Source organism: Pelodiscus sinensis, chromosome 2 (assembly GCF_049634645.1).
Source record: "Pelodiscus sinensis isolate JC-2024 chromosome 2, ASM4963464v1, whole genome shotgun sequence".
Classification (NCBI taxonomy): Eukaryota; Metazoa; Chordata; order Testudines; family Trionychidae; genus Pelodiscus; species Pelodiscus sinensis.
Genome location: NC_134712.1, coordinates 223,748,962 through 223,776,823, shown reverse-complemented (window position 1 = coordinate 223,776,823; position 27,862 = coordinate 223,748,962). Strand labels below are relative to the sequence as shown.

At 44.3% G+C, this 27,862-nt stretch overlaps 1 protein-coding gene across 1 annotated transcript in view; it reads left to right on the top strand.

Annotated features, from left to right (window-relative positions):
- The first annotated feature begins 6,536 nt into the window (after window positions 1-6,536).
- The window catches only part of C2H10orf67 (chromosome 2 C10orf67 homolog), a 127,604-nt gene continuing 106,278 nt past the window's right edge, over window positions 6,537-27,862 (top strand). The window contains exons 1-5 of the mRNA XM_075922520.1: window positions 6,537-6,830; window positions 9,935-10,055; window positions 13,536-13,679; window positions 16,110-16,184; window positions 24,110-24,256. Coding sequence (XP_075778635.1) covers window positions 6,628-6,830; window positions 9,935-10,055; window positions 13,536-13,679; window positions 16,110-16,184; window positions 24,110-24,256 — 690 coding nt within the window. The 5' untranslated portion in view covers window positions 6,537-6,627. The remainder of the gene's footprint in view (window positions 6,831-9,934; window positions 10,056-13,535; window positions 13,680-16,109; window positions 16,185-24,109; window positions 24,257-27,862) is intronic.

Genomic DNA, 27,862 nt, shown 5'->3' with positions numbered 1-27,862 from the left:
CTATGGTTTCAGTGAAATAAGTAAGCTTAGCAGAATTCAATTTTTATGTTTTTATAATTTTGATAGATATTTCTATTTTGATAGATAGGAATTATATCTAATCTTTTTCTTCAAGTTTTATTAATTTAACTGCTCACAGTTGGAAATTGTGGGTGTGTAAGGCATAATTAGTTAAGAGCAATAGAAATTACAATTTAAAAAGTTAAGCTTTTTAACCATTAAAATATAAATTGTCAGCATCACATGTCAAAATATACAAAGTAAATATCCTTCAATCAAACTATAATAAGTTCTCAAGCAGTATTTTTCTATCTATAAATTTTGAGTATTATAGAACATCACTTTTTAAGAAGCTTTATTAACTCCAACTAAACTGTGCATCAAGTTCAAATGTCTATCCTTATTTTCAAGGTACAACATGGTGCAACTTTTACCTACATCTCTGATCTGGTCTACTTTTACATTCCACTCTGCTAATTATGCCAGTTTTTATACCCATTTATACTTATCTCCTTTCCTATTTTTCATGGCAACCTTAACTATTGAAACAACCTTCTTAATTTTGTCAAACCACCACCATTACCTCACTGAACTCACTCCTAAACACCCATTTCTGAACATTGCCTATAAGCAATGCTTGCAATATATTTTAATAATCCAAACATGTATATGCCTAAAACCAAGCGTAAGATGGTTACTATGTTCTTCCTTGCTCTTGTTTCGGAGTGCAATTCATAACTTCACACTTCTTTCATGCTCACTATGAATACTGTAAGTTCTTTGGAACAAGCAACTCTTCTGTGAAAAACCTAGCATATTTTTGAGTACCATAAAATAAATAATGTCATGCTACTCTTACTGTTTAATAATATTACATAGCATGTATGTGCATCTGTTCTGGCATCACCATCAACCATTAAAATCATAGAATCATAGAATACTAGGACTGGAAGGGACCTCGAGAGGTCATCGAGTCCAGACCCCTGCCATCATGGCAGGACCAAATACTATCTAGACTCTAGACCATCCCTGATAAACATTTATCTAACCTACTCTTAAATATCTCCAGAGATGGGGATTCCACAACCTCCCTGGGTAATTTATTCTAGTGTTTGACTACCCTGACAGTTAGGAACTTTTTCCTAATGTCCAACCTAAACCTCTATTGTTGCAGTTTAAACCCATTGCTTCTTGTTCTATCCTCAGAGGCCAAGATGAACAAGTTTTCTCCGTCCTCCTTTTGACACCCTTTTAGATACCTGAAAATGGCCATCATGTCCCCCCTCAGTCTTCTTTTTTCTAAAGTAAACAAACCCAATTCTTTCAGCCTTCCTTCGTAGGTTATGTTCTCTAGACCTTTAATCATTTTTGTTGCTCTTCTCTGAACCCTCTCCAATTTCTCTACATCCTTCTTGAAATGCGGTGCCCAGAACTGGATACAATACTCCAACTGAGGCCTAACTAGCGCAGAGTAGAGCGGAAGAATGACTTCTCGTGTCTCACTCACAACACACCTGTTAATGCATCCCAGAATCATGTTTGCTTTTTTTGCAACAGCATCATACTCCTGACTCATATTCAGCTTGTGGTCCACTATAACCCCTAGATCCCTTTCTGCCGTACTCCTTCCTAGACAGTCGCTTCCCATTCTTGTTCATGTCATCATGAACAGGCCTGACTACCTAAAGGAGGCTGCCAGACAACTCTCCAATACCAAATTCTACAGGCCACTTTCCTCAGATCCCACTAAGGAATATACTAAGAAACTGCACCATCTGCTCAGGACACTCCCCAAACAAACACAGGAACAAATCGACACACCTTTAGAGCCCCGACCAGGGTTGTTCTATCTTTTACCCAAGATCCACAAACCTGGAAATCCCGGACGCCCCATCATCTCGGGCATTGGCACTCTTACTGAAGGACTGTCTGGCTATGTGGACTCTCTGCTCAGACCCTACGCCACCAGCACTCCCAGTTACCTTCGTGACACTACGGATTTCCTGAGAAAACTACAATGCATAGGTGATCTTCCAGAAAACACCATCCTAGCCACCATGGATGTAGAGGCTCTCTACACTAACATCCCACATGCAGATGGAGTACAAGCTGTCAGGAACAGTATTCCTGATGATGCCACAGCACAACTGGTGGCTGAACTCTGTGAATTTATCCTCACACACAACTATTTCAGATTTGGTGACAACATATACCTCCAGACCAGTGGCACTGCTATGGGCACCCGCATGGCCCCACAATACGCCAACATTTTTATGTCTGACCTGGAACAACGCTTCCTCAGCTCTCGTCCACTTACACCCCTTCTCTACCTACGCTACATCGATGACATCTTCATCATCTGGACCCATGGGAAGGAGACTCTGGAAGAATTTCACCATGATTTCAACAGCTTCCACCCCACCATCAACCTCAGCATGGACCAATCTACACGGGAGGTCCATTTCCTGGACACCACGATACAAATAAGTGACGGTCATATCAATACCACCCTATACAGAAAACCTACCGACCGCTATACTTACCTGCATGCCTCCAGTTTCCATCCCGGACACACCACACGATCCATTGTTTACAGCCAAGCACTGAGGTACAACCGCATATGCTCCAACCCCTCAGACAGAGACCTACACCTACAAGACCTTCAACAAGCATTCTGTAAACTGCGATACCCACACGAGGAAGTGAGGAGACAGATTGACAGAGCCAGACGTGTACCCAGAAGCCTCCTGCTACGGGACAAGCCCAAGAAAGAAACCAACAGAACACCACTGGCCATCACCTATAGTCCCCAGCTAAAACCTCTCCAACGCATCATTAGCGATCTTCAGCCCATCCTGGACAATGATCCCTCGCTCTCACAGGCCTTGGGAGGTAGGCCGGTCCTTGCCCACAGACAACCCGCCAACCTGAAGCATATTCTCACCAGCAACTACACACCGCACCATAATAACTCGAACTCAGGAACCAATCCTTGCAACAAACCTCGGTGCCAACTCTGCCCACATATATACACCAGCAACACCATCACAGGACCTAACCAGATCAGCCATACTGTCACTGGTACATTCTCCTGCACATCCACCAACGTAATATATGCCATCATGTGCCAACAATGCCCCACTGCTATATACATCGGCCAAACAGGACAGTCCCTACGTAAAAGAATCAATGGACACAAATCTGATATTAGGAATGGCAACATACAAAAACCTGTAGGGGAACACTTCAATCTTCCTGGACACACAATTGCAGATCTAAAAGTAGCCATCCTGCAGCAAAAAAACAAAAAAACTTCAGGACCAGACTTCAAAGAGAAACTGCTGAGCTACAGTTCATCTTTAAGTTTGACACAATCAACTCTGGATTAAACAAAGACTGTGAATGGCTTGCTAACTACAAAAGCAGCTTCTATTCTCTTGGAATTCACACCTCCAGATCAGCTGCTAGAAGTGGGCCTCATCCTCCTTGATTGGATCACCTCATCATCTCCAGCCTGATCCTGGCCTGCATATTTATTCCTGCCTCTGGAAATTTCCACTACATGCATCTGACGAAGTGGGTCTTTGCCCACGAAAGCTTATGCTCCTACACTTCAGTTAGTCTATAAGGTGCCACAGGACTCCTTGTCGCTTTTGCAGATTCAGACTAACACGGCTACCCCTCTGATACTTGGCTTCCCATTCTGTATGTGTGAAACTGATTCTTCCCTCCTAAGTGGAGCACTTTGCATTTGTCTTAATTAAACTTCATCCTGTTTACCTCAGACCATTTCTCCAATTTGTCCAGATCATTTTGAATTATGACCCTATCCTTCAGAGCAGTTGCAACCCCTCCCAGCTTGGTATCATCTGCAAACTTAATAAGAGTACTTTCTATGCCAATATCTAAATCGTTGATGAAGATATTGAACAGAGCCAGTCCCAAAACTGACCTAGAAAACTTTTAAGTCTAGAAAACTTTTGATATGCAATATAATCAATGTACAGCCACTATCATTAGCATTGTCATTAGTGCTAACCTGATGGATTTGAACGCCTATGAACTCTAACTACTAGAGGATAAATGTCTTTTCCTTACTGGAAATAATATTTATCAACGGGTTAACATATTCCATTGCCTTGAGTATGTGGCATGTCACCTTTACACAAATGTTTGTGACAATAACATTCAAATACTTATTCCATAAATATAAACCCTACTTTTATTACAGGTAATAGTGTTTATCCTTTAGCTCCAATGGTAGACACTGGTGGATATTTGGCAGTTGAGCCTGTGCACCTTTGTGTCATTGGAAATGGGAGGCAGATGAGTACTGGGAAAGTAGATATTACTGGAGGAGGAGGTTTGGTGGGTGTTGCTGGCTGGGGGGGGGAGGGGAAGGGAATGTGATTAGAAAGTAACCAGGGTCACTGTGGAAAGGGGGCTGGTTGGAAGGGTTGGTGAGTGTTGCCAGGGCAAACCATTGAATTGGGAGGTGTTTGTGTCCATCTTTGGGGACATACAGCTTTTGTGGGTGGCTTGATGGGTGTTGCTGGGTGAGGCACATAGGGTGAGCACTAGTAGACAGGCAGAGTTTTTCTCCGAGGGTACGTCTACACTACAGCGCTAGTTCGAACTAACTTAGTTCGAATTAGTTAATTCGAACTAAGCTAATTCGAACTAACGGATCCAGACTAAAAAACTAGTTCGAATTAGCGTTCGAACTAGCAAGTCCACATTGAGTGGACTCTGAACAGGGCTTAAGGATGGCCGGAAGCAGTGCCGGCAGGGCATCACAGGAGGACTTAGAGCGTGGAGATGCTGTCTCAGGCTAGCCAAGGGCTGCGCTTAAAGGGTCCCGACCCCCACCCCGGACACACAGTTCTAAGGGGTGCCCCGCTTGCAAAGAAGTTCTGGCTTGGAGTGCCCGGAGTACCCACACTGGGCACATCACACCACTCGGCCATCAGCCCGGCTGCACTTGCCGCAGGCTGCCATCTGGGGAGAGGGGGCAATTGGGGGGCTGCAGGAGAGCTTCCACCCCCAGAAGCCCACAGAGCCAGCCCAGTCCTCCCCATCGGGGGCTCGTACCCCATTCCTCCCTCACCTCCTTCCACTTACCCTTCCCTAGCCCCCCTTCTTATTGATGTACAAAATAAAGATAATGTTTCTTCTAACATTGACTCTGTATTTATTGAACAAAACTGGGGAAGACTGGGAAAAGGAGGTGGGAGAGGGGAAGAGAAAGGCTGGGAGAAGGGAGGGCAACTAACATGATCAGGGGTTGGGAACAGGTCCCAGATGAAGAAAGGCTACAGAGACTGGGACTGGTCAGTTTAGAAAAGAGGAGATGGAGGGGGGACAGGATAGAGGTCTCTAAAAGCAGGGGTCGGGTGGAGAGGGTGCATTCAGAAAAGTTCTTCCTGAGTTCCCATAAAGAAGGACTAGAGGACACCAAAGGAAAGGAATGGGTAGCAGGCTTCAAACTAGTAAGAGAAAGTTGTTGTTCTTCACAAAGCAAATAGTTTACCTGCGGAACTCCTTGCTGCAGGAGGCTGTGAAGGCTACAACTAGAACAGAGTTGAAAGGGAAGTGAGATCAAGTCATGGAGGTTGGGTCCATGGAGTGCTATTAGCCAGGGGGTAGGAGTGGTGTCCCTGCCCAAAGTTTGTGGAAGGCTGGAGAGGGATGGCACGAGACAAATGGCTTGGTCACTGTCTTCGGTCCATCCCCTCCAGGGTCCCTTGTGTTGGCCGCTGTCAGCAGACAGGCTACTGGGCTAGATGGACCTTTGGTCTGACCCAGGACGGCCATTGTAAGCTCAGGGCTCAGGATCGGGGGGTCTCAGTGGACCCCCTTGATTTTCATGCACACCTGCTCCTGGGTGGCCAGGCTGGCAGCTCTCCTGCCCTAGCCGGCCACTTTCCTGTGCCTAGTGCGGAGATCGTGGACGAGGTCCACGATGTCCGCACTAGCCCAGGAAGGTGCCCGCCTCTTGCGGTCCAGGGCAAGCTCCTGGGAGCCGCCAGCCTGGTCCCGGGAAGAGGGGGTGGGCTGGGGGACATCGGGTGGGTGGCTCTGTGACGTGCCAGGTGCGGGGTCTGCTGGCTGGGTGCTGGCAGGCTTGCACCTGGCACGGGCACCGTAGCCAGCCCGTGCCCCTTTAAGGGCTCCGGGGCCGGGAGGGGGGGCATAGAGTTTCCGTGGTGTTGGCCAGAGTGGCCACCAGGGAAACCTGGGGAGGGCTAGCCTCCCACTAGTTCGAATTAAGGGGCTAACTTTGTAGTGTAGACATACCCCGAGGGAGGGCTGGCAGGTAGGAAGAGGTAGTGTCACTGGCGGGGGGGTGGGGCGGATAGGCGGGATGGGAGTTGGGATATGGTTAGTGTGGGGAGTTGCTTTGCCTGTCACTGCTGGTGGGTGTCTGTGGGGCGGGAGCTATTGCGGGTGCCCCGGGAGCGGGAGCGGAGGGTGCGAACTTAGCAACTAGCACGGGGGTGTGTGTGGGGGGGGGTCGAGTTCCACGGACTGCGTCACCGCTGCTCAGAACCTGACTTCTTCAGAAGCCCCGCCTCTCGCTCGCCCCATTGTTCCACTAAGGGGCGTCACTTTTCCGTCCTCCAATCAATGATGTGCCGGGAGATGGGGCGGGGCGCTAGTTGCCATGGTTCGGACGCTTGGCTCCTTTCCTGCGGCCCTCCCCGAGCGAAAGAGCCTCCGCGCCCAGCCATGAGCCGCCTGTCGGTCGGGTGCGCGCTCAGCCTGTCCCCGCAGATCTTAGAGCTCCTGGCGCTGCCCTGCTGCCTGGAAGAGCCGGAGGCCGACGGCCGGTAAGGGAATCCCGGGGCTGGCGCCGCGGGGAGCTGGCGGCGGAGGAGCTGGGGCAGCAAGGTGGACAGGGGAGCTGTGGGTGGAGAAGACTTGGGAACCAACTATAAAGCTTCTGGCTCTTTACTGCGGCACGAACACCAAGCTCTGGTACCTGGTTGTACCTAGCTTTGCTCCCTCAAACTGTGGAGTAAAGGACCTAGGGCAGCGTGACACTAACTATATTTTTACAGTCTATACTTAAAAAGACAGCGGTGAAACTCTTGAGAATTAGCCTTGCAGCATTTCTAGCTAGATCTTACTAATCCAAAATTGGCATTTTCTTCTAATCCTAGAATGTTATTAAGATGGCAGTGATGAGTAGTCCTTTTCTAAAACAGTGCATAGTTAGAGAGGGATTTTCAAAGCTACTTAAGTGACATAGGTATTTCAGTCCCTATTGAAAATCAACGGGATTTGTGCACCTATTTTATGCAAGCACTTCTGAAAATGCTGTCCAAAGCTGTAGGCTCATCAGTACATACAATAGTGATAGAAATGTAGCCGTCACGTTAACTTTTATTAACTGTGATGGTTGTGTCAGCACAAATTAAGAGAATTTGGAGAGTCAGTGTGTAATTAAAACAAATTTTCATACTACAGTAGACTTCCGATAATCCAGAACCTATGGGACCTACGTGGTGCCGGATTATCAAATATGCCGGACTACCAGGAGGTACTATAAGCTGCTTATATATATACTGTATACATTATATACTGTATATAAAGTGTTCTTAACCCTTTTTATTATGCATACTATATACAGTATATTGTAATATTTTAGGTTTTTTTAAGGCTTTTTTACCCTTTCTGCTCTGTTCAGCTGCTGCCGCTGTTACCTTGTGACTCATTTTTTGCTGACGCTCACTCACTAGGCTCTTGCTATTTTGATGCCGGACTATCAGGAGTGCCGGACTATTGGATGCCGGACTATTGGAGTTTTACTGTATTTTGAAAGCATTGTAATGTTGTTTCAGGCAGGAAAATATAGCATTATTAGCAAGAGTAAACAAAAGTTTAGTTTTTTAAAAGTGGTTGTGTTAAACATGAAATAGATTCTTAACTCCATTCACTTGGTTTGAAATTTGATTATTTCAAAAGCATTACAAAAATTAACAAATGAATTCTTAAATCCAACCTGATGTGGTAACATGTGGTGCCATGATGTGGTAAATATCTGAGTCTTATAGATGTGGAAAATGAGATGTGTAAGGGTAATGTAACTTGTCTGGGGGCAGGCAGTGGGTCAGTGGCAAAGGCAGAACTAGAGTTCTTGTCTCTCCATTCCATGGGGAATATGAGATAAAGATTATTAGAGTTTTCAGAGCTCAAATAATGAGTTAGTGACAGAACTAGGATTAGCCCTAAAGTTTGTCTGTTGAACATGTCAATAGTACTAGATGACACATTAAGGTTGGTGGGTCAAAGTGCTTGACAGGCTGAAATTTGTAATCATAGCATTGTAAAAAGGAGCTCATTTGGAACACTTTCTGGAAGAATGTTGTTCTATTACCCTTCATGGGGAAGAGAGAAAAGGCTCAGTTCAAACCACTTTCTGTTAGGTATTGTATAAACATAAGTAAACTTGGTCCTCTCCTGTAGAGTTTAAAATGATAGATTATTTGTCCTCAGGTTAACAGATCTTCCATCCCTAGCCCCTTAATGTTTTTAAAGAGACTTGTCCAAGAGTAACCTGGATATCCAATTTGAATGCCCCCACAAAATATAATTAGATTTTTCTTTGCATAATTAGCCTTGTGTGTGGTTCCTGAAGAAGTAGTTTGAGCCAAAGGGGGGATTTAGCAAAGCAGCTGATGCAGGCAAGTATCATTTATTTTTGTAATTCAGTGATATTTACAAGGAGAATGTCAGTTTTCAGCTTCAAGTTGGGCAGAGGAATCAGTCAGTGCATCCAAGAATTTTCTGAAGTGTAGATGAACAGGTTGCAAACAAGGCAGCAATTACATATCCCTTGTTTAAACTGCTTTTGGTTTTTTGGGATGTTGGACAACAGAATCTGTCCTAGCCTGTTGTCTCAATAATTTTGAAACATATTTTGACATTTTCAGAACATTTAGATATTTTATTTCAAACCAACTTTGAGATTTTTAAAATGTTCTAAATAAGATTTTAAATGCCAAAATTGTAACAAAACATCTAAACAGAACACTTTGATATGAAATTATTTTTTTCAGAATTTTGTTTTGTAGGAAATTTCAAAAAGTATTTTTGTTCTGTCTTGAAATAGAAACAAAATTGAACTGATGACATTTTCCATGAAACAGAACATCTAGTTACCACTCAACTCTAAAATTCAGTATGATTTCCTTAACTATATGAGAGTATGTCTACGCTTGCACCCTAGTTCAAAGTAGGGATGCAAATGTAGGCATTTGAAATAGTCAATGAAGCGGGGATTTGAATATCCCACATTTCATTAGCATGATCTTGCCAGCATGTTACTCCGATCAACAGCTGTTTCAAAACGTGCCGGTGAGATCATGCTAATGAAGCGCGGGATATTTAAATCCCCACTTCATTGACTATTTTGAATGCCTACATTTGCATCCCTAGTTTGAACTAGGGCGCAAGTTTAGACATACCCTGAAAGATTATTACTATTGTGTGTCAAAATAGAATCAGAATATCTTCTTTTCTCTTTGCATCCTCTTCTTATTGAGTTTAAAATAATGCTGACTTTGTTCTGAAGTTTAAGTTTGTCTGTATATCTGATCAGAAACACTTCTTTTTATGAAACAAATATTACAAAGGAACTAGATTATAAGTACATTTCTTACTCCATACTTCAGTTTCTCAATTTTTCTCTTAGATAAGAATTATATTTTTTGGCTGAATAAGGTGTCACAGGGATCCTCATTGAAGACTAATGGATTTATTTGGGCATACATTTTCATGAGTCAAAACCACTATGTCCTTTGGATGACCTTTGTTTTGAATTTCAGTTCTTAAATATAAAATTGCCTTAACTAACTACTTAACTTTTTTCAATTAAGAAAACCTAAGTTTTTTTTCAATTAAGAAAGATTACTTTGGGTTTTTTTTGTAGGCCTTCCATTTCAGATGACTTAAAAGTAGGCTATTTTATCACAGACCATGCCACTCAAACAGATCTGAAAGAAACAATAGAACTAAAGGAGCTGACTACTACGACAAAAGCTCTAGTACAGGTAAGAGAGCCTCTTGGATATATCTCAGGATATTCTTTACCATATTGGAGGAAAGATCCTCTCTCAAAGTCATCTTTACCCTTTATGTTATTGGGGGCAGTGCTAATCTTACTTTTTTTTTCTGTTATGTTATGATTGTGTCATTTAAGCTTACATAAATCTCAGTTCTCCATTAAACATGCCACAATTACATTAAATAGGAATAGCTGAATAAAAGGCTAAACAGTTTGGTTACCCTCCTCAGAGTACATATTATATCCATGTGAAGATCGATCAACATATAAAAATTTAAACATGGTGAGCAGAGAATGCACATAAATGAAGACTTTCAGACTTAAATTTTTATATTAATGCCCAGGACTCTAGGGGTGAGTCTATACAGTGTCCTTACCTCAAAATAATGAACTATTCTGAAATGTCACTTATTCCTCGTGAAATGAGGTTTTCAGGGACATCAGAATAGTGAGCTTGTTATATTTCAGTATAACGAGCTTGCACTTATGACACGGAATAGCTATTTCGGGATACCACAGGTATCCCGAAATAGCTCCGTTGTGTAGACGTAGCCTAGAAGAAAAGTCTAGCACTGATATTAATAGGCCCAGCTCCATTAATACCAGCTGTGAATCTGATTACGTGTATATATAATATATATAGAAAAATGGCTTGTGTAAAATAGTACAGTACCCTTAGTTTAAAAAGATTATGTATAAAACAATTACGCAATTAATTGAATAGGAATAATATTCAAATCATCTGGGTAGAGAAAGATTGATTGTAATCAAATTTTTCTTTCCGTGTGCTACTAGTTTTGGTAGAAGCAGTGTGATGCTTACAAATAAAAGATTTGATAAAAGCTTTTAATATTGGATTAAAATAAGCCTGTATCTAAAAATGCATGTCTAATAAAACCACATTACAAAATAGCAAGGAGAAAATCCTTGAGTTATCCCTATTTATTTATTTTTCACATTTTTTTCATTCATTTAAAATGCTACAAATTTGAAACTGATGCAATGAAATGCTTTATAATTAAGGCTGTGGGTCTAACACAGAGTTTATGGAAATCACAGTTTCTGTGACTTTTTCCAGGACCTCCATGACTTCTGCAGTCCCCTCCCCTGTAGCAGCAAGGGTCTTGGGCTGCATGTCACTGTCACCTCCAGAGCACCAACAGTGCCCCTGCACTGTCCCTTATCCCATAACTCCCAAGATTAGTCAGGGGTATATAGTAGAAGTCATGGACAGGTCACAAACCTGTACCTCTTCTCTCGTGGCTCCTGAAGCGCCTTGAGAGAGGAGCACTGAGAAGAACCCTCGTAGTCCTCCCGTTTCTGATGGTGAGTAATTAGCAAGGCTGTTGGCTGTGATCTTATGGGGAGTCTCCTGAATGGCTGCTGCAACCTGCCACTAGGATGGGCAGCCCCGAGCTATTTGGCTGCCAGCCTTTTATGCTGTCAAAAGGGGAAACCTCTGCAAGAGTGACCCCATAGATTTGCCCCTTCAGGAAACCGTGTACAAAATTCTGAGGTAAAATCCAGTTATGACTGGAGCTTGTTTACCTCTTTATTACAAAAAGGCGGGAAAACCTTGACCCATCAGACCCTCTGTAATGTGACTGGTCTTTCATCTTGTTTTCAATATGGGTGGACTAATCCTCCATTTTGTTTTCAAAATGGATACCTTCACATCATAAACCTAGGATTTTTACCCTTAACAAAATGTGCTATCTCGATTTAGAGCCCCAGGAGGAATAACTTAGGCTATATCTAGACTTCACTGTAAAATTGAAAAAAGATACGCTATTTGTTGTACGCAAATTCCATATCTTTTTTTGATTTAATTTCAAAAGAGGCTATTTCAAAATTTGGCACGTCTATATGGTGCCAAATTTTGAAATAAAGTGCTCTTTCGAGCCATCCCTTGTTCCTCGTAGAACGAGGTTTACAGGGTTGGTGAAAGAGCGTGTCCACTATTTAGAATTTTTTTCCAAAATACCAGACACGTTCCTTGGATTTGGCATTTGTATTTCGAGATACTTCCGGTATCCCGACATAGCAATGCAGTCTAGAATGGCCCTGGTGAGGAGCTATTTTGAAATAGCGGAAGTGGAGCTTCTACAGAGCCCCTTTTCCAAAATAACTATTTTGCAATAAGTGTTATTCTTTGTAGAATGAGGTTTACAGAAGTTGGAATAAGCCGTCTGTTATTTCGAAATAACGGAATTGCTGTGTAGATGCTTGCATAGTTATTTTGGAATAGCAGCCATTATTCCTGCTGTGTAGACACACCCTTAGTTTACAAATTCAGTCCCTTGAAGTCCATTCAAAATGCAATCACTAAAAACAACTTAGTGATTGCTCTGCTTATATTCTCTCCCACCCCTCTTTAATTCTGTTTCCTTGGATCCATAATGCTAATTTCTTATCCTTACTTTCAGAGCATTTGACAATTTAATCTTCTCCTTCCTATACACCTCTAAATCTCTCCTCAAAAGTCATCTCTGCCATAGGGTATACAGAAAACTGCAACCTAATATGGCTAAGCAGTGGCAAGTTTTGACCACTGCTATGAAATGGCATACATCTTATTATGTTTGTTACCCTGTCTCTTCCTTTACCTATTCTGGCCTTCTCATTTGCCTCATTCCCCTGTTATAGTTGTTTTTTAGACTGGAAACTCTTTGGCTACGTCTAGACTGGCATGATTTTCCGCAAATGCTTTAAACGGAAAAGTTTTTCTGTTAAAAGCATTTGCGGAAAAGAGCGCAAAACAATACCGTGTTGTCTACACTGGCCCTCTTGCGCAAAAGCTCCCAGCATCCCTGCCAAGGTGGGCTGCAAGCCTGATCAAATGACTTGGCGGGCTGGATGTGGCTCATAGGTCATCTTGTGCCCACCCCTGCTCTAACTCGGCTACCCCTCTGAAGCTGGTGAAGACAGGAATTTCCTCAGCACTTACTTTGCAAGTAGAGGTTCTCAGAGCATGTCTTATTCCACCCAAAATGGCATTCGTATAATTGTAGAATTATGAATCTGGGTCTTCCAAACCCCGAGGTGCTTGCAGTATTGTTAATGCCAATCTTTGCTTTTTAACATCCCACAGTAATGATCCTACAATGCAATGACCATATTCATGATAAAGCATGTTACAGAGCTTGTTAGTGATGACACTGAGAGTACAATACATAATTTTTCAAAACAGTTTATAATTTGTGTTTCAATCTACAGACACAATTACAGTTTGCTTTACATAATTTGTTTGATTTTTGTCAATAAACTTTCAGATAGAATATATTCTGTTTTTTGTTTAGAAGAATTCCAAGGCATTTCAGTCAATAAAATTGCCACTCATCCAATGTCTTATATTAACTGAATCATTAAAGCAGTAGTGTTTTCTGACTAGTTTATTTTGTATAAGCAAGGAAGAAAAATATGTCCTTCATAGTGTATATGTAAGTATCAGTTTTTATATTTTTAGTTGACTGACTCCATCCAGCAAGATTTTATGATCTATAAAAATGTCCTTCAAGCACAGTATGAAGAAAAAATACAAGAGCAGGCTTCGAATCTCTACAGACTAATTAATGAGAGATTAAGAGACATGGAAACTTTTCATAAACAGGTACAGAGTAACCTTCTTAAAATGTCAATCTCTCATTCACCTACTCTATCTTATTGTTTTACTACATACAGTAGACTACCGATAATCCAGCAATTTTGGGACCTAGGTGATGCCGAATTATCAGATATGCCGGAGTACCAGGAGTTACTATAAGGGGGCATAGTCCCAACCCAATCCCCCTCTCCCCAACTTATGCTCGGGTCCCGGAGCCTCCGGTACAGCCATGCATCTCCCTCCAGGCGCTGGGGCACGTGCACTGAGTAGACGGCTTTTCAGTGAGCTGGCCGGGACGCCATGCGCAATCCAGTCCCCCTCCCCTCCCCTTCCCTTCCCCAGAGCCAAACACCTCCCCTCCCTGCTGTCACCCAATCCCCTTTCTCCCCCAACCTTATGTCCGGGTCCCGAAGCAGCTGCCTGTGCTCAGCAGCCGGCTGCTAGCACGATGCTGTGCGCGCTGGGGACCGTGAGCGGAATAACCAGGCTGTGAGTGCACATGCGGCTCACAGTGGCCCAGCTGTGAGAGAGGCTGACCTGAGCAGTTCTGGGTTCCAGTTGATGCCAGACTATCAGGAGTGCTGGACAACTGGGTGCCGGACTATTGGAGTTTTACTGTATTGTAGAAATGTGCATCTATCTGTCTCTTCGTCCGTGAATCTGTTTGTTCAAGAACTTCTAAACCATAAGATCTAGGACCACCGAATTTGGTATGCAGCTTCCTCTAATCATAATTTAAGGCATCTCAGGATTTGGTTTTGCCAGGATAATGCGACGTCTGTGAAATGTGATTGTTTCGTATCAAACAGAAAGAAAAGAGAGGGGTATGATAACAAGGACGATCATACTCACGTGACCACAGAGGGGCGGCAAGTGCCCCAGAGATCAGCCACTGACTGGCAGCATGGTCCCCACCACTGCAGCCTGCCTTGGGGAGCATCTGCTGGCTGCCACACAGCCTCTGCTGCCCCCTGGGGACCACACACCAGTGGGCAGCCTGCGTGGTCCCCCCGGTCTCCAGGCTGGTCCTGCGGACAAGCCAACATGTAGCCTGTGTGGCCCTCACGTCTGTGTGGCACCAGGGAGAAACTGGTGGGCAGCCTGCACAGTCACCACCAGGCTGGGCCTGCAGAATGCCAGTGGGCAGGCCACACACACTCTTCCTCCTTCAGGGAGCACTGGTGGGCAGCCCACACAGCACCCTCTCCAAGCCGCAGGACAGCCCCCAGAGAAGCCGGCGGGTGCAGTGGAAGCTGGTGGGTGGAGTGTGAAGCTTTCCCCTCCGCCCTGGTGAAAAACCATCAGGTGGGGTGTGCAGCCCCCAAATCTAGCAACCGCCTCCCATCTAGCCCCCTCCTCCCATCCCTGATTCCTGTACCCCCACATCCTGAGTTCTCTGCCCTGAGCCCCTCCGCTAGTCCCCATCCTGACTCCTGCATCCTCCACACCACCAGCCCACTGCCTGGAAGGACCTGAGCAATGTCAGGTAAGTCTTCCAGTTTGGGCATATTATTGATATGTAATAATATAAAATAAAGTTAATCCAAAAATATGTTGATTAATATAAATGTGGATTTCCAACTATTTGTAGTTTAAAAAGTGGTGGATATTCATATGGAAAATACCTGTGTATATAAACATATGTATAAATGTCTACAAAACATTTTTACAATTAGTAACCAAAATGTGCTGTATCAGTAAAAACTTTAAATTAAAAGGACATTAAAGTTGATAGGTCTAAGATTTAACTTGCCTTGTTTCTTATGTGTTTTTTAAAATCCAGGCAATTCTTTATGTATGTATTAATTTCCCAAGTAAATGCATTAACATTCTTTTTATTAATAAACCAAAATAAATTCCAGTGTCCTACTGCTCCTGGAGAATCCTGCAGTAACTGTCCAGCATATGTTTATAAATGGGAAGACAACAGTAAAGGAAGGGGATTTAATTTCAAGCTTCCAAGATATGAGTGTGAACAGAATATAATAAAACATTTTAAAAATTGAGGAATGTGTGGAGTTCCCTTTTTAAACATTTTCATATGTACAATCCTCATACATATATAAATATTTTAAATATACTGGTTTAATTTCAAGTATTTCCTTTGGAAAGATTTAATTGTTGTTGGTTGTTTATTTTCAACAGCATATATGTGTCTAATGTACTTGGGAGCCCATTTATATAAAAGTGTATAGAGTATAATTATTTAGCCAAATATGGAAATGAGAGATCCTTATACACCAGTGATAGAAACAACAACAACAAAAGAAAAGTAATAGGAATACTGCTTCATTAACTTTTATTTTAGACAAGAGAATTTGGAAAACATTTTGATTTTGTTCAGTGGAAAAATAGTAAGTAATATTTTTGTAATAATCTGGACTTTCTTGAGATCCAATATATATTTCAGTAATCCATTAAAATTTTCAATTTCAGAAAGAAGTCAAAATTCGACAGAGCTACCAACAGCAACTATGTGATGCACTTGCTATTCTTAGGGTACATTATGAGGTGGGTTTTAACTATAATTATTTTGCCATTATAACATTGATTTGAAGAATGATTATAACATGTTAATAACAGGCGACAGCATTTTGAGTGCTGATGCATTGTCAAAGCTGAAACGATAGGATATGATATGGCTGTTTGGTGAAATTATCATATTAAGATTTTCAAAAACAGTATACTGAATTGAAATTTCAAAAATAAATATAATATATAATATTGTAATGATTTTAGCAACAACAATTAGTTCCTCTGCTAATAAAGATCGCAAGGCATTCCTGGCACAAATAAGCTCATTGACTTCAAGGTACACAAATAATGCAGTATTAGGCCCAAACAGTTGGTTAGAGCTTAATCCTGCAAACTGACAAGGATTGAAGAAAGAGTCTGAGAAAATCAGAGTAGTCTCTTAAAGGGTAGAATCTATGGAAAACTGAATTTAGCTTTAATTCACAAAATTAATCTATAATAAAAACTCTTATTGAATCTTTAAATATTGCATCTTCCAATAAGAAAAGTTCAGATTCTTCTATTTATATAGCCTATTAAATTGGAGTTATAACTTCAGATCAAAAAAGAAATATCAGTGCATATAAATGAAGAGAAAAAACACTCATGTGACTAGCTCAGTTACATATTTATGATAACCAAAGAAAATATTGTGTGTTATGCAGCAGATAAAAGAAAAGTGTCTTGTTGTAGCTATGTTGGTTTCAAAATATTAGACACACAAAACGAGTGAGGCAATATCTTTTATTTTGTCATATTATTGTAGATATGTAACAGACACTGAAGGGTTTCTTAGACAGTATGTGTTAACTACTTATGCCAAATAATGTGTTCCACCATGTTTTTAATTATGACACCCTGAGTACTTTTCTCAGTCTGTAGAAGACTCTGTGTAGTTTGAAAGCTTGTCTACTTCATCAACAGAAATAGGCCCAATAAAAGATATTACCTCACTCATCTTGTCTCTTTTGGTTCATTTTGTAATTCCACTCTCAGGGTATGTCTACCGTGCAAGTTTCTTTCAGAATAAGCTTTTCCGGAAGAGATCTTCCGGAAAAGCTTATTTTGAAATAGCGTGTCTGCACACAAAAAGTGCAACAAAATAGCAATGTGCTATTTCGAAAGAGAGTGTCCACACTGATTGGATGCTATCTCGCATTTAAGGCCACCCAGAACTAGTTCAGGCAGAGTATTAGGTCAGCAGTTGCTTCCAGGTGCTGTTGCCTAAGGCTATCTGAGATGCACTTAAAGGGACCTCCTTGGACAGCTGTTTTTCAACTTCTTCTGCTTGCTTGCGGGACAACAAAGCATTTGCAGTGCGTACTGCCATGCAGCAGTTTCTGCAGGCTGCCTTCATGGTCCTGCATGAGCTCGACTCCGAGCTCATCTTTGAGAACCTCTGCCTGTGTGTGGGGGCGATGCCCTTGCAACTGAACCCCATGGTGGAGAAACAGTTCTGGAGGCTGGGCACCAGTTCCGACTGGTGGGACTGGCTGGTGATGGAGAGGTGGGACATCTAGCAGTGGCTCTACAACTTCCAAATGAGGAAGGAGACATTCATGGAGCTGTGTGCCTGGTTCGCCCCTGCCCTCCAATGATGGGACACCCAGATGCGACCCGCCATCTCTCTGGAGAAATGGGTTGCCATCGCCATCTGGAAGCTCACAACTCCAGACAGTTACCGGTCCATGGGCAACCAGTTCAGCGTGGGAAAGTTGACCGTTGGGGCCCTCTTCATGGAGGTAAGGCACTGTCAGGCTGCAGTCCCTGGAAGTGTGGGAGTACTGGAAAGGGAGATCCTAGGGAACCCCATCCACCAGGGAGTTCTGCCGGTCTACCCTCACACAGCCCTGCAGGGCAAATCAGGCTTAATAGGGGCTGGCTGCTGGACCGTCCTGTGCATCGTCACAGAACTTCTGACCCAACATCTGCTGCATGTCCCGGAGGACAGACGCTTGCTCCTTCATGAGGTCCTTCTGGACCCTCCGATGCCTGTGGCTCTCCCAGGGTCAGACAGCTGGTTCAGGTGGTGTCGATCGCCCCATAGTCACAGCTGGTCCGGCTGGGGAGAATAGAGGTGATCAGTCATCCCTGGAGACACTGTTCCTGAGGCCTTGCCCTCATCAGCGAGCTGAGAGCAACAGTTCTTAGGCAGAGGACGGTGATGTCTCAGGAACAAGGCCATATGTGGCCTGGACAGTGGGCCCTGCCTCATAGGGGACCAGAGGTCCCTAGAGAACCATGCTTCCTCTCCTGACACCACTCCCCCACGTACCACAAACAAGCAGGCAAGGGAAGTGTCCAGCCACATTGGGATCTAATGGTCGGGAGAGGGGCCTGGAGCTGCCGGGCTTCCATTGGTGCTGTACACACACCTGTGTTTGGCAGTGCTGTTCCCGGGAGCAGGTGGTGTTGAGTGTGCAGGCATGCCCATGTGCCGGGTGTGGCACTCCTCAGTCTGTGTGTGGACATGTGCATGCCCTTGTCCCCAGCCTCCTTCCAGCAGTGGCTAGTGGTGGGAGGGCATCTCCCCCCAGGAGTCAGAAGCGTGTGTGGCCTCCCCAGAGCCTGTGAGCAGGAGACCGGAGTGCTCTGGGGCTGCCGCCTGGGGTTGTGTGGTGCAGACTGGCGCTGTGCTGCATGTGCATCCACTAGCACGGACTGCAACACGAGGGCCAGGCTGAGAAGGATGAGCAACGATTGCACCACAGCCCCTCAGCGCCTGCCACCCCTGCCCTGTGTGGGGGGAAAAACTAAGAGCACTCACCTGATGATCCCTCCCCGGCCTCAGAGAATGCCTGAGATACATCCAGGCCCTGGGGTACCAGCTCTAGGGTGATGGTGCTGGCCGTTTCCTCCTCCTCCTCCAGCTCCTTCTCCTCCTTGTCATGGGCTGGGACCCCCAGGCAGGCAATGATAAGTGTCTCCAGCCCTAAGTCCACCACCAGGGTGCAGAAGGGGCTGCACTGCCCCCCAGAATGCGGTGCAGGTCATCGTAATAGGGGCAGGTGTGGGGTCCTGCCCCGGAGCGTGAACTGCACTCCTCTGTCCTGCATCTGGAGGTGCTGGTACTGCGTACTGGGCAATACCGTCACAAAAAAAGCACTGGTGGTGGGGCTGGGAGCCCAATGTGCCCCAGTGGGGCTGCCTGGTAGGGCCAGGAGCCCAGTGCATCCCGGTGGAGCTGTCTGGCTTAGCAAAGAAGGGAGCGGGGGGGAGGGCAGCCTGGAAAGGTTGGGAGACACTGACCGAAATTATATTCTACTGCCCTCTAGAGACTATGATTAAAGATCTGAGAGATCACACACATTCTCATTTCAGCAAATTTCTAGATGTCATTTTACCAGTAAGAATAATTTCTGCCAAGAAGTTATTGAATTTTGATTTGCATATAAATAAAAATTTTAAATATGATTTTGTATTATTACAGAAAACCATGTTAGTATTTTCACTTTGTTATGATTGCTTTATTAATGATGTGGGTAGGACACAGGACAATATTTTAAACTATAATTTGTTTATTGGAGATATTAGAACATATTTATACACAAAATAGCATAGTGTGGGTGTATAGCAGTAAGTGTACAACATAGCAAAGGGAGCTTTGTGGCGAACATTAGTAATGGAAAATAATCTGGAAAAGGCCATTTTGGGGGGGACATATTTAAAAAGTCGGAGAAAAAATATATGATTATAGGAGAATGAAGACTCTTCCAGGTGTATAGAGGGATATAGAAAACTGTGTAGTTGTGAAAGAAATCAAGTCAATATTTAGCAAATGGAATTTGTAGAGAGTAGGACAGAGAAAGGTGATGAGGAGGAAAAATAGCAGTCAAAGAGAAGTGGAAATCCAAGATGTTAAGAATGAGGAATTTGAATACAATATGAAAGGAGACACAAACTTGGGACATGATCCAAGTGGTGGGAGAGGAAAATGTTTGCATCAGTGGGTTGGATAGCCTAAAGCAGTGGTCCCCAACCTTTTCAGGTTGTCGGGCGCCAGGGGGCATGGCCGTTTGCCCGCTGGGTGCCAGGGGGCGTGGCCGTTCGCCCACCAGGCGCCCGGGGGCAGCCTCCCCCCATAGCCGCATGCCCGGGGGCGGGGCCCCCCCATAGCCCCCGCATGCCCGGGGGCAGGGCCCCCTCCAAGCGCCGTGTGCCCGGGGCCGGCGCCGCCCCCCCCCCCCCCCGCAAGCGCCGCGCGCCCGGGGCCGGGGCCGGCGCTCCCCCCTCCAAGCGCCACATGCCATGTGCCCGGGGCCAGGCCAGCCCCGAGCACCTGGCGGGCGCATGCAAATGCCCCCGCGGGCGCCATGGCGCCCGCGGGCACCGTGTTGGGGACCACGGGCCTAAAGGGAAGTAATTACATGGAGTCTGAGTGTAAAAAAGAAACTTTTAATAAAAGGGATAGAAGTAACTTGGTATTATTTTGGAAAGCACCAAAGAGTTCATAAATAAAACCCATGAATAAAAGTCCCACTCCAAGTAGGTTGGGCCGTGTCCTTTTCCTCTCAAGTTCTTATGTCCAGCAATCTAAATGTTCCCTGCACATGCCCAGGCCTTCTCTGCACCCCACTCACAGTTGCTGTCCTTGGTCAAAGCAGAACCAGAGTTCAAAGGTGCATTGGCAGAGCTCACCTCCCATCCTGAGTGTGGGAGGTAAAGAGGCATCTTAGTCACTCTGCTGGTCACTCGCCATCTACCTGCTCATTGTTCTCTGCTGTCATCCTGCTGGCCATTTGTCTCACCTCTCCACCGCCACCTTGCTGGCTGCTTATTATGCCTTTCTGGTGCCACCCTGCTGGCCACTCATCACATCTCTCTGCTGTCACCCTTCTGGCTGCTCATTTTGCCTCTCCGGTGCTGCCCTGCTGGCAACTCATCCTGCCACTGCTGTTCTGCTGGCTGCTCAAAGTATTTCTCTGCCACCACCCTGTTGACTCTCAGTCATGATCCGCTGCCCTCCACTTCTTGGTTGTGACTTCTGCCCATCAGTCTCAAATGATTTCAGCTCCCGGTGATTTCATATTTTAGCAAGCAGGGTAGAAGCAACACAACTACAGCACAATTAACATAAGGGAAAAGGCACTTAATGATGCCTGTTTAGCTCTTGTTCTTTGAACAGTGAGGGGAGGAGGAAAACAGGTCAAACCAGTCCAGGCAGGCGAGGCCATAGCCTCCTGACTAGAATAACCTATTCTCATCCCTCTGTAAGTTGAACTTCTGCATTATCAATATTCTTTCTGCTAACTGTGAGCCTTTTCAGTTGGAACAATTTAGCACAATCTTACTTTTCTGAAGTCCCACAAACATTGGTAACTATATTTTAGCTATCCCTGCATTTAATACAAACATAGCTGTTGTTGGGTCACAAATTAAGTTGATTACAATAAGCAAAATGCCACTCCATCTGCTGAATAACTAACAAATCTAAACAAACCAGGAAGTAGCTGTATTTACAATGACACACCCAGGGTCTCTCACCACTTCCAACTAGCTATAAAGGACACATTCATTCAGATCCTGCTTACACTGCAGTGAAGATTGCAGAACTGTTTTGATGATAAAGCTTTGTCTTCACTGAAAAAATATTTTGTATATTTTACATCTTTTCTGCTTGGTCTCTGGTCAGAGGCAAATATTCTGCTGCTGCTTTGCTTCTTTGTCCTCTTCCAAGATCCTTCTCATATGCTTATGAGGATAACAGAAATATGTATTCCCACATGAATTCTTAAGTTTTAAATGTCTGAATGTTGCAATTTGAATCTTTAATAATCTTCATTGATGAGTGTGTCAATAATCCAATTAGAAAACCAAAAGCTGATAGATGATTATTTTTACTGAAGTTATCAATGACTGAAAATTATGCTGAGGTTAATGTTGCTAGAAAAGCTATTCTGTAGGGAACATGGCATAGGCACTCTGGAATAAAATATTATCCAATCAGAAAATTGTCCAAGAACTAAATGTAGTTTATCTGGTACAGACCATTTAAAATGGATCTGAACAAATGGACAAACCTCCCTTTTTCTTAAAATGAGAAGCCTACCTTCTTTACACCAGCATAAGTTTTTCCATAGAAATTCCAACCTGTATTCTTTAACAAGATTAACGAAACTTTTACCTATTTTTAGATTTTTTTTCTATTTATTTTGTAGCAACAGAAAGAAGTTTCTTGAGAAATGACATTAGTACAAAAAAAGAGGGTTTAAGTTGTCTGATCCAAAAACATATTTTTGGTTTTCTTAGAAGGCATATCTTCCCACCTGGATAGTTGGTGGTTGTCATCCTGTTGGAAAAAATGAACAGTAATTCACAGATCACATATGTCTGGGAAATCTTTCAGACCCCAGTGCTGCTGGGGCTCTGTGTGGGCACAGTAATTCCCTTGCATGATGTCAACTGGAGAATCAGTGATGAATTCCTGCCCATATTGGAGATCCTGCAGCTGCATGCCAGGTCTGAGGTCGCAGGAAGCATGTGCGCTGCTCCCCCCTCCCCAAACTGCTGGCACCTGAAAAGCCGGGTCTGCCACACCGCTGGGGACTTCCTTCCCCCTGCTTCCTGCCTTACTTCCTGTGCAGGGGGCAGGGGGAGTAGGAATCCTGGGACTGTGCACCAGCTCCAACTTCTCAGGAAGCGCTTGCTCTTCCTCCATTCCCCACAACAGCCAGCACGCTTCCTGAGAAGTTGGAGCTGGTGTGCAGTCCTGGGACTCCTACTCCCTGTTCCCCACCACAACCACCACACACACTGCATAAAGGAAGGCAGGCAGGAAGCAGGAGGAAGGAAGTCCCCAGCACCACGACACACCTGACTTTTCAGGAAGTGCACTGGCTCTTTAAGGGAGGGGAGGAGCCACCCACACACTTCTTGAGATGCTGGACCTGGCGCACAGCTGTGGCATTTCTCCCCCACGCCACAGGAAGCCGGAGCTACCTCCATTTTCACAGGAGGTAGTGCCAGAGTGGGCTCCTTCTTGGGGTGGGGAGGAATGATGGGGTGGAGCTGGGATGCCTCACGATTGACTGGTCGTGCCCCCAAAATCGACTAGTCGATTGTGATCGATGGGTTGGTGACCACGGTTCTATGTTCATTTTTATTTATCTTTTATTTTTTTCACGGACCCCCTGAAATACCCTCATGGACTCCGAGGAGTCTGTGGACACCAGGTTGCGAACCACTGGTATAGTCGATACAAATTGTATCGACTGTACAGTTAACCAGATAATCGCATTTTAACATCCTTAGCAGCCACAGAGTCCAAACATTCCCCTTTGCGTTCTGGGTAACACAGCCTAGTGGCCACAGAGTCTATATACAGTCAGCCCAGCAGCCTCAGAGTTTATACACAGTATAGCCTATTGGCCAGAATCAGTATGCAGTCCCCCTATATTCAGTGTATCATGGCCCAGCAGCCTCAGTCAGTATGCAGTCCTCCTGTACACAAGGTAGCATGCCCTGTGACCATAATCAGTATGCAGTCCCCTTTACTAAGGGTTGTACAGCTTAGCGGCCTCAGAGTTTACACACAGGATGGCCCAGAAGCCTCAGAATCAATATACAGTCCCTCTGGGATCAGGGTAATGTGGCCAAACAGCTATAGAGTCCCTATGTAATAATCACAGCTCCCCCACATTAGGGTATCTGAAGAGGGAAGTAGGGGGACCTGGGCCCTCCCTGTTAGCAATGGCATGGTCCATTGTTAGTTTAGCTCAGTGGGCACCTCCTTCCCCTGCAGCAGTCATCCCTGACGGAGCAGCTCCAGAGACTTTTATAGCCCGCCTCCATTTGAAGCATATTTAATAATGGTGTTGTTAAGTTATAGCAAAACCATCCTGGAATTCTGTAATTTTAAGAAAAAAACTTCTTTCGGTTTATATAACTTGTATATCTCAATAGAAAATCTTCTTTTGTAACAGAAAACAATGTATATCCCGGAAGATGCAAGTTGCTCATTAACAATGAATTGGCAGGCTATGATTATGAAGCTCCAGGAGAAAGACTCTACAATCCAAAAATTAGAAGCAGAATTACAAGAATATCAGGAAAATGAAGATACAAAAACGGTAGGTTTTTTTTAAAGTCCTGAATTTATTCTTTGAACATGTTTACATACTGTAGTAGCATTTTCTAGTCTCTTCTACAGGTATAGGAAACTAGATAGAAAGCCTGTTCAGGATATTTCCTGCATTTTGGGGACCACGTTCTTAGCTGGTATAAATTGATGTAACTCTGACTATACTGAAGCTACTCTTACTGAGGTTCTGGCCCTGCACTGGCAATTATACCCCATACTGTTTTTCCCCTTCAAATTCTTGTCTAACAATAGTTGCTCTTACTATTACCTTTCACTGTTCATTTGGCTGTCATCCTCAGGGATGGAAATTCCAACTATATTCTGTTAGTACCCGTTCTTACTTAGTTTAGATTGTCTGTGTAACTGACCTGTTAAATAACAGCAACTCAGACAAATATTTAATATGTCTCTGAGTTTTTTCTTTAAGGGTACGTCTAAACTACATGCCTCCGTCGACGGAGGCATGTAGATTAGCCAGATCGGCAGAGGGAAATGAAGCCGCGATTAAAATAATCGCCGTTTCATTTAAATTTAAATGGCTGCCCCGCTCTGCCGATCAGCTGTTTGTTGGCAGATCGGGGCAGTCTGGACGCGTCGCGCCGACAAAGAAGCCTTTCTTGATCGGCACAGGTATGCCTCGTGAAACCAGGTTTACCTGTGCCGATCAAGAAAGGCTTCTTTGTCGGTGCAGCGCGTCCAGACTGCCCCGATCTGCCGACAAACAGCTGATCGGCAGAGCGGGGCAGCCATTTAAATTTAAATGAAGCCGCGATTATTTTAATCGCGGCTTCATTTCCCTCTGCCGATCTGGCTAATCTACATGCCTCCGTCGACGGAGGCATGTAGTCTAGACACACCCTAAGATTATGGAGATCAGTAAAATCAACTCATCAGTACATAACCTAGTTGATGGATTCTGGAGCGTTTCTGTGAGCTATTCTGCCCCAAAAAGAACTGGCCAAACATTTGGCATCAACTCAACATAACAACAATAAAAGTGTTGGAGAAAATTCCAGAGTGCTGGCATCAGTATATAGCTTCTAGCTAGACTGGGCATGAACAACCAGCTGGGTGCTTATGGATTCTTAGTTGAAGGGAGAAATAAAATTTCAGCTTGACCTTTCCCTATTGTTCCTGATCAGCTGCTGCTTTCTGTGGGTACATCTACACAGCAGGGTGAAAGTTGAATTAAGCTACGCAACCTTAGCTATGTCAACCGCGTAGCTTAAGTCGAAATAGCTTAATTTGGCTTCTGGCGCTGTCTACACAGCAGGAAGTTGAAGGAAGAACACTCTTCCTTCGACTTCCCTTACTCCTCGTGAAATGAGGGTTACCATGAGTTGGAGTAAGAAGTCCTTCAGCTTGACATTATTTTGAAATAAAGGCTTGTAGACGTGCAGTATGTTATTTTGGAACAATGCCAGTTATTCTGAAACAGTGCTGCTGTGTGACATGCCCTATGACATTTCTTATCTCGATTTAGCTGAAAAAAGTCCCTCTGGGACCATCTTTCTCATTTTCCTACTGCCATTTGGATATCTCTTTATGCCTGCAAGTTTGGTTGAGCACACCTCAAAGAACCTGGGCTTCTCCTATAACTTAACATTAAATTCTATTATGCATTAGTACTATGAGCAGAAGTGTAGAGTTTAAGGGCATTTTTGTTTAAAACAATTTTTACTTAATGAAAGGATGGAAATTATTTTCTCTTTCCATTTGGTTTTTGACTCACTGGATTTCTTAAAAACTGCTTTGATTTTTCAGTGAAAAATTGCTGATTATTAGTCTATAGCCCTTTGTATAGTGGATATTTTTTAAATAGAAACATCTGAGAAAGATGTTTATGTGTTTGTCTACTATTAACTTATGAGAAACTATTGAAGATTTTTAGTAAGAATAACTAGTATGTTGATTTTCTTATTTAAAGTTTCTGTGTGTGCACTGATGAGATATTGTAATAATATTTGAAATAATTCCTTATAGTTTGCTTTTATAGTTTGCTTGATCAATAGATCAAGAATTTATTGGCACCATATTGGCCTGGTGTGTTAGTAATCTATGGACTACCTACCAATAATGATTGATAAGTTGGAGAGACATTACCTCTTTGCTGATGGTTAACTGACAAGTCTAATGGAGATTCTGAATGATGTCACTGGGAAGACAGTGTATAGCAGGTCCTAATTAAAGATCTGATCCTACAGCTTTTGAAATCAGTAGCACTATTAACATGAATAAGGCCTGTGCAGGATCAAGTCCCTAGCAAGGAATTGTACTTGGGTAATACTTTTATACCTTAACCCACTGTGTGAAAAATCCACACCCCTGAGAGATGTAGCTATACCAACCTAATCCCTGCTGTAGACAGCACTAATCAATGAAAGACTTTCTGTTGACCTAATTACCTGCCACCTCTTGGGGACATGGATTACCTGTGCCAGGGGCAGAGCACCTCCAGCTCATGTACCACACACGGTTCTTCAGAGTTGGCTGCTGGCAGGCGACTAGATGGTTTGTTTACCTGAGTGTCTGCAGGCATGGACACTCCTTAGGAGAGGAGTTCTTGGGGGAGCTCACCAGACAAGGAGCCTAGAGGGTGCAGTCTTGGAGACAGGGATCTCCTTTGAGAGACTGTGTCAGCCGACGGTCAGGGCAGTGAGTCCCTTATGACCGGCTGAAGTTCTTTTAAATTGTGCTTGGTTCTGTTACAGCAACTGAAGGAGTCAGGTTAAAGCTTAAACAGTTACTATTTTATTGTTACAGGGTAAATATAGCTGTTAAATGCTACTACTGTGTTACAGATAACACAGACACTACAAAGGACAGGACAGAAATTACACTAATAAGTTAGGGTATGTCTACACTAGAAAGTTAGTTCGAACTAACGGACGTTAGTTCGAACTAACTTTCCTATGCGCTACACTAGCGCTCCGCTAGTTCGAATTTGAATCGAACTAGCGGAGCGCTTAGTTCGAACTAGGTAAACCTCATTTTACGAGGACTAACGCCTAGTTCGAACTAGCTAGTTCGAACTAAGGGCTGTGTAGCCCTTTAGTTCGAACTAGTGGGAGGCTAGCCCTCCCCAGGTTTCCCTGGTGGCCACTCTGGCCAACACCAGGGAAACTCTATGCCCCCCTCCCGGCCCCGGACCCCTTAAAGGGGCACGGGCTGGCTACGGTGCCCGTGCCAGGTGCAAGCCTGCCAGCACCCAGCTAGCAGACCCTGCACCTGGCACGGCACAGAGCCACCCACCCGATGCCCCCCAGCCCACCCCCTCTTGCCGGGACCAGGCTGGCGGCTCCCGGGAGCTTCCCCTGGACTGCAAGAGGCGGGCACCTTCCTGGGCTAGTGCGGACATCGTGGACCTCGTCCACGATCTCCGCACTAGGCACAGGAAAGTGGCCGTCTAGGGCAGGAGAGCTGCCAGCCTGGCCACCCAGGACCAGGTGTGCATGAAAATCAAGGGGGTCCACTGAGACCCCCGACACTGAGCCCTGAGCTTACAATGGCCGTCCTGGGTCAGACCAAAGGTCCATCTAGCCCAGTAGCCTGTCTGCCAACAGCGGCCAACCCTAGGGACCCTGGAGGGGATGGA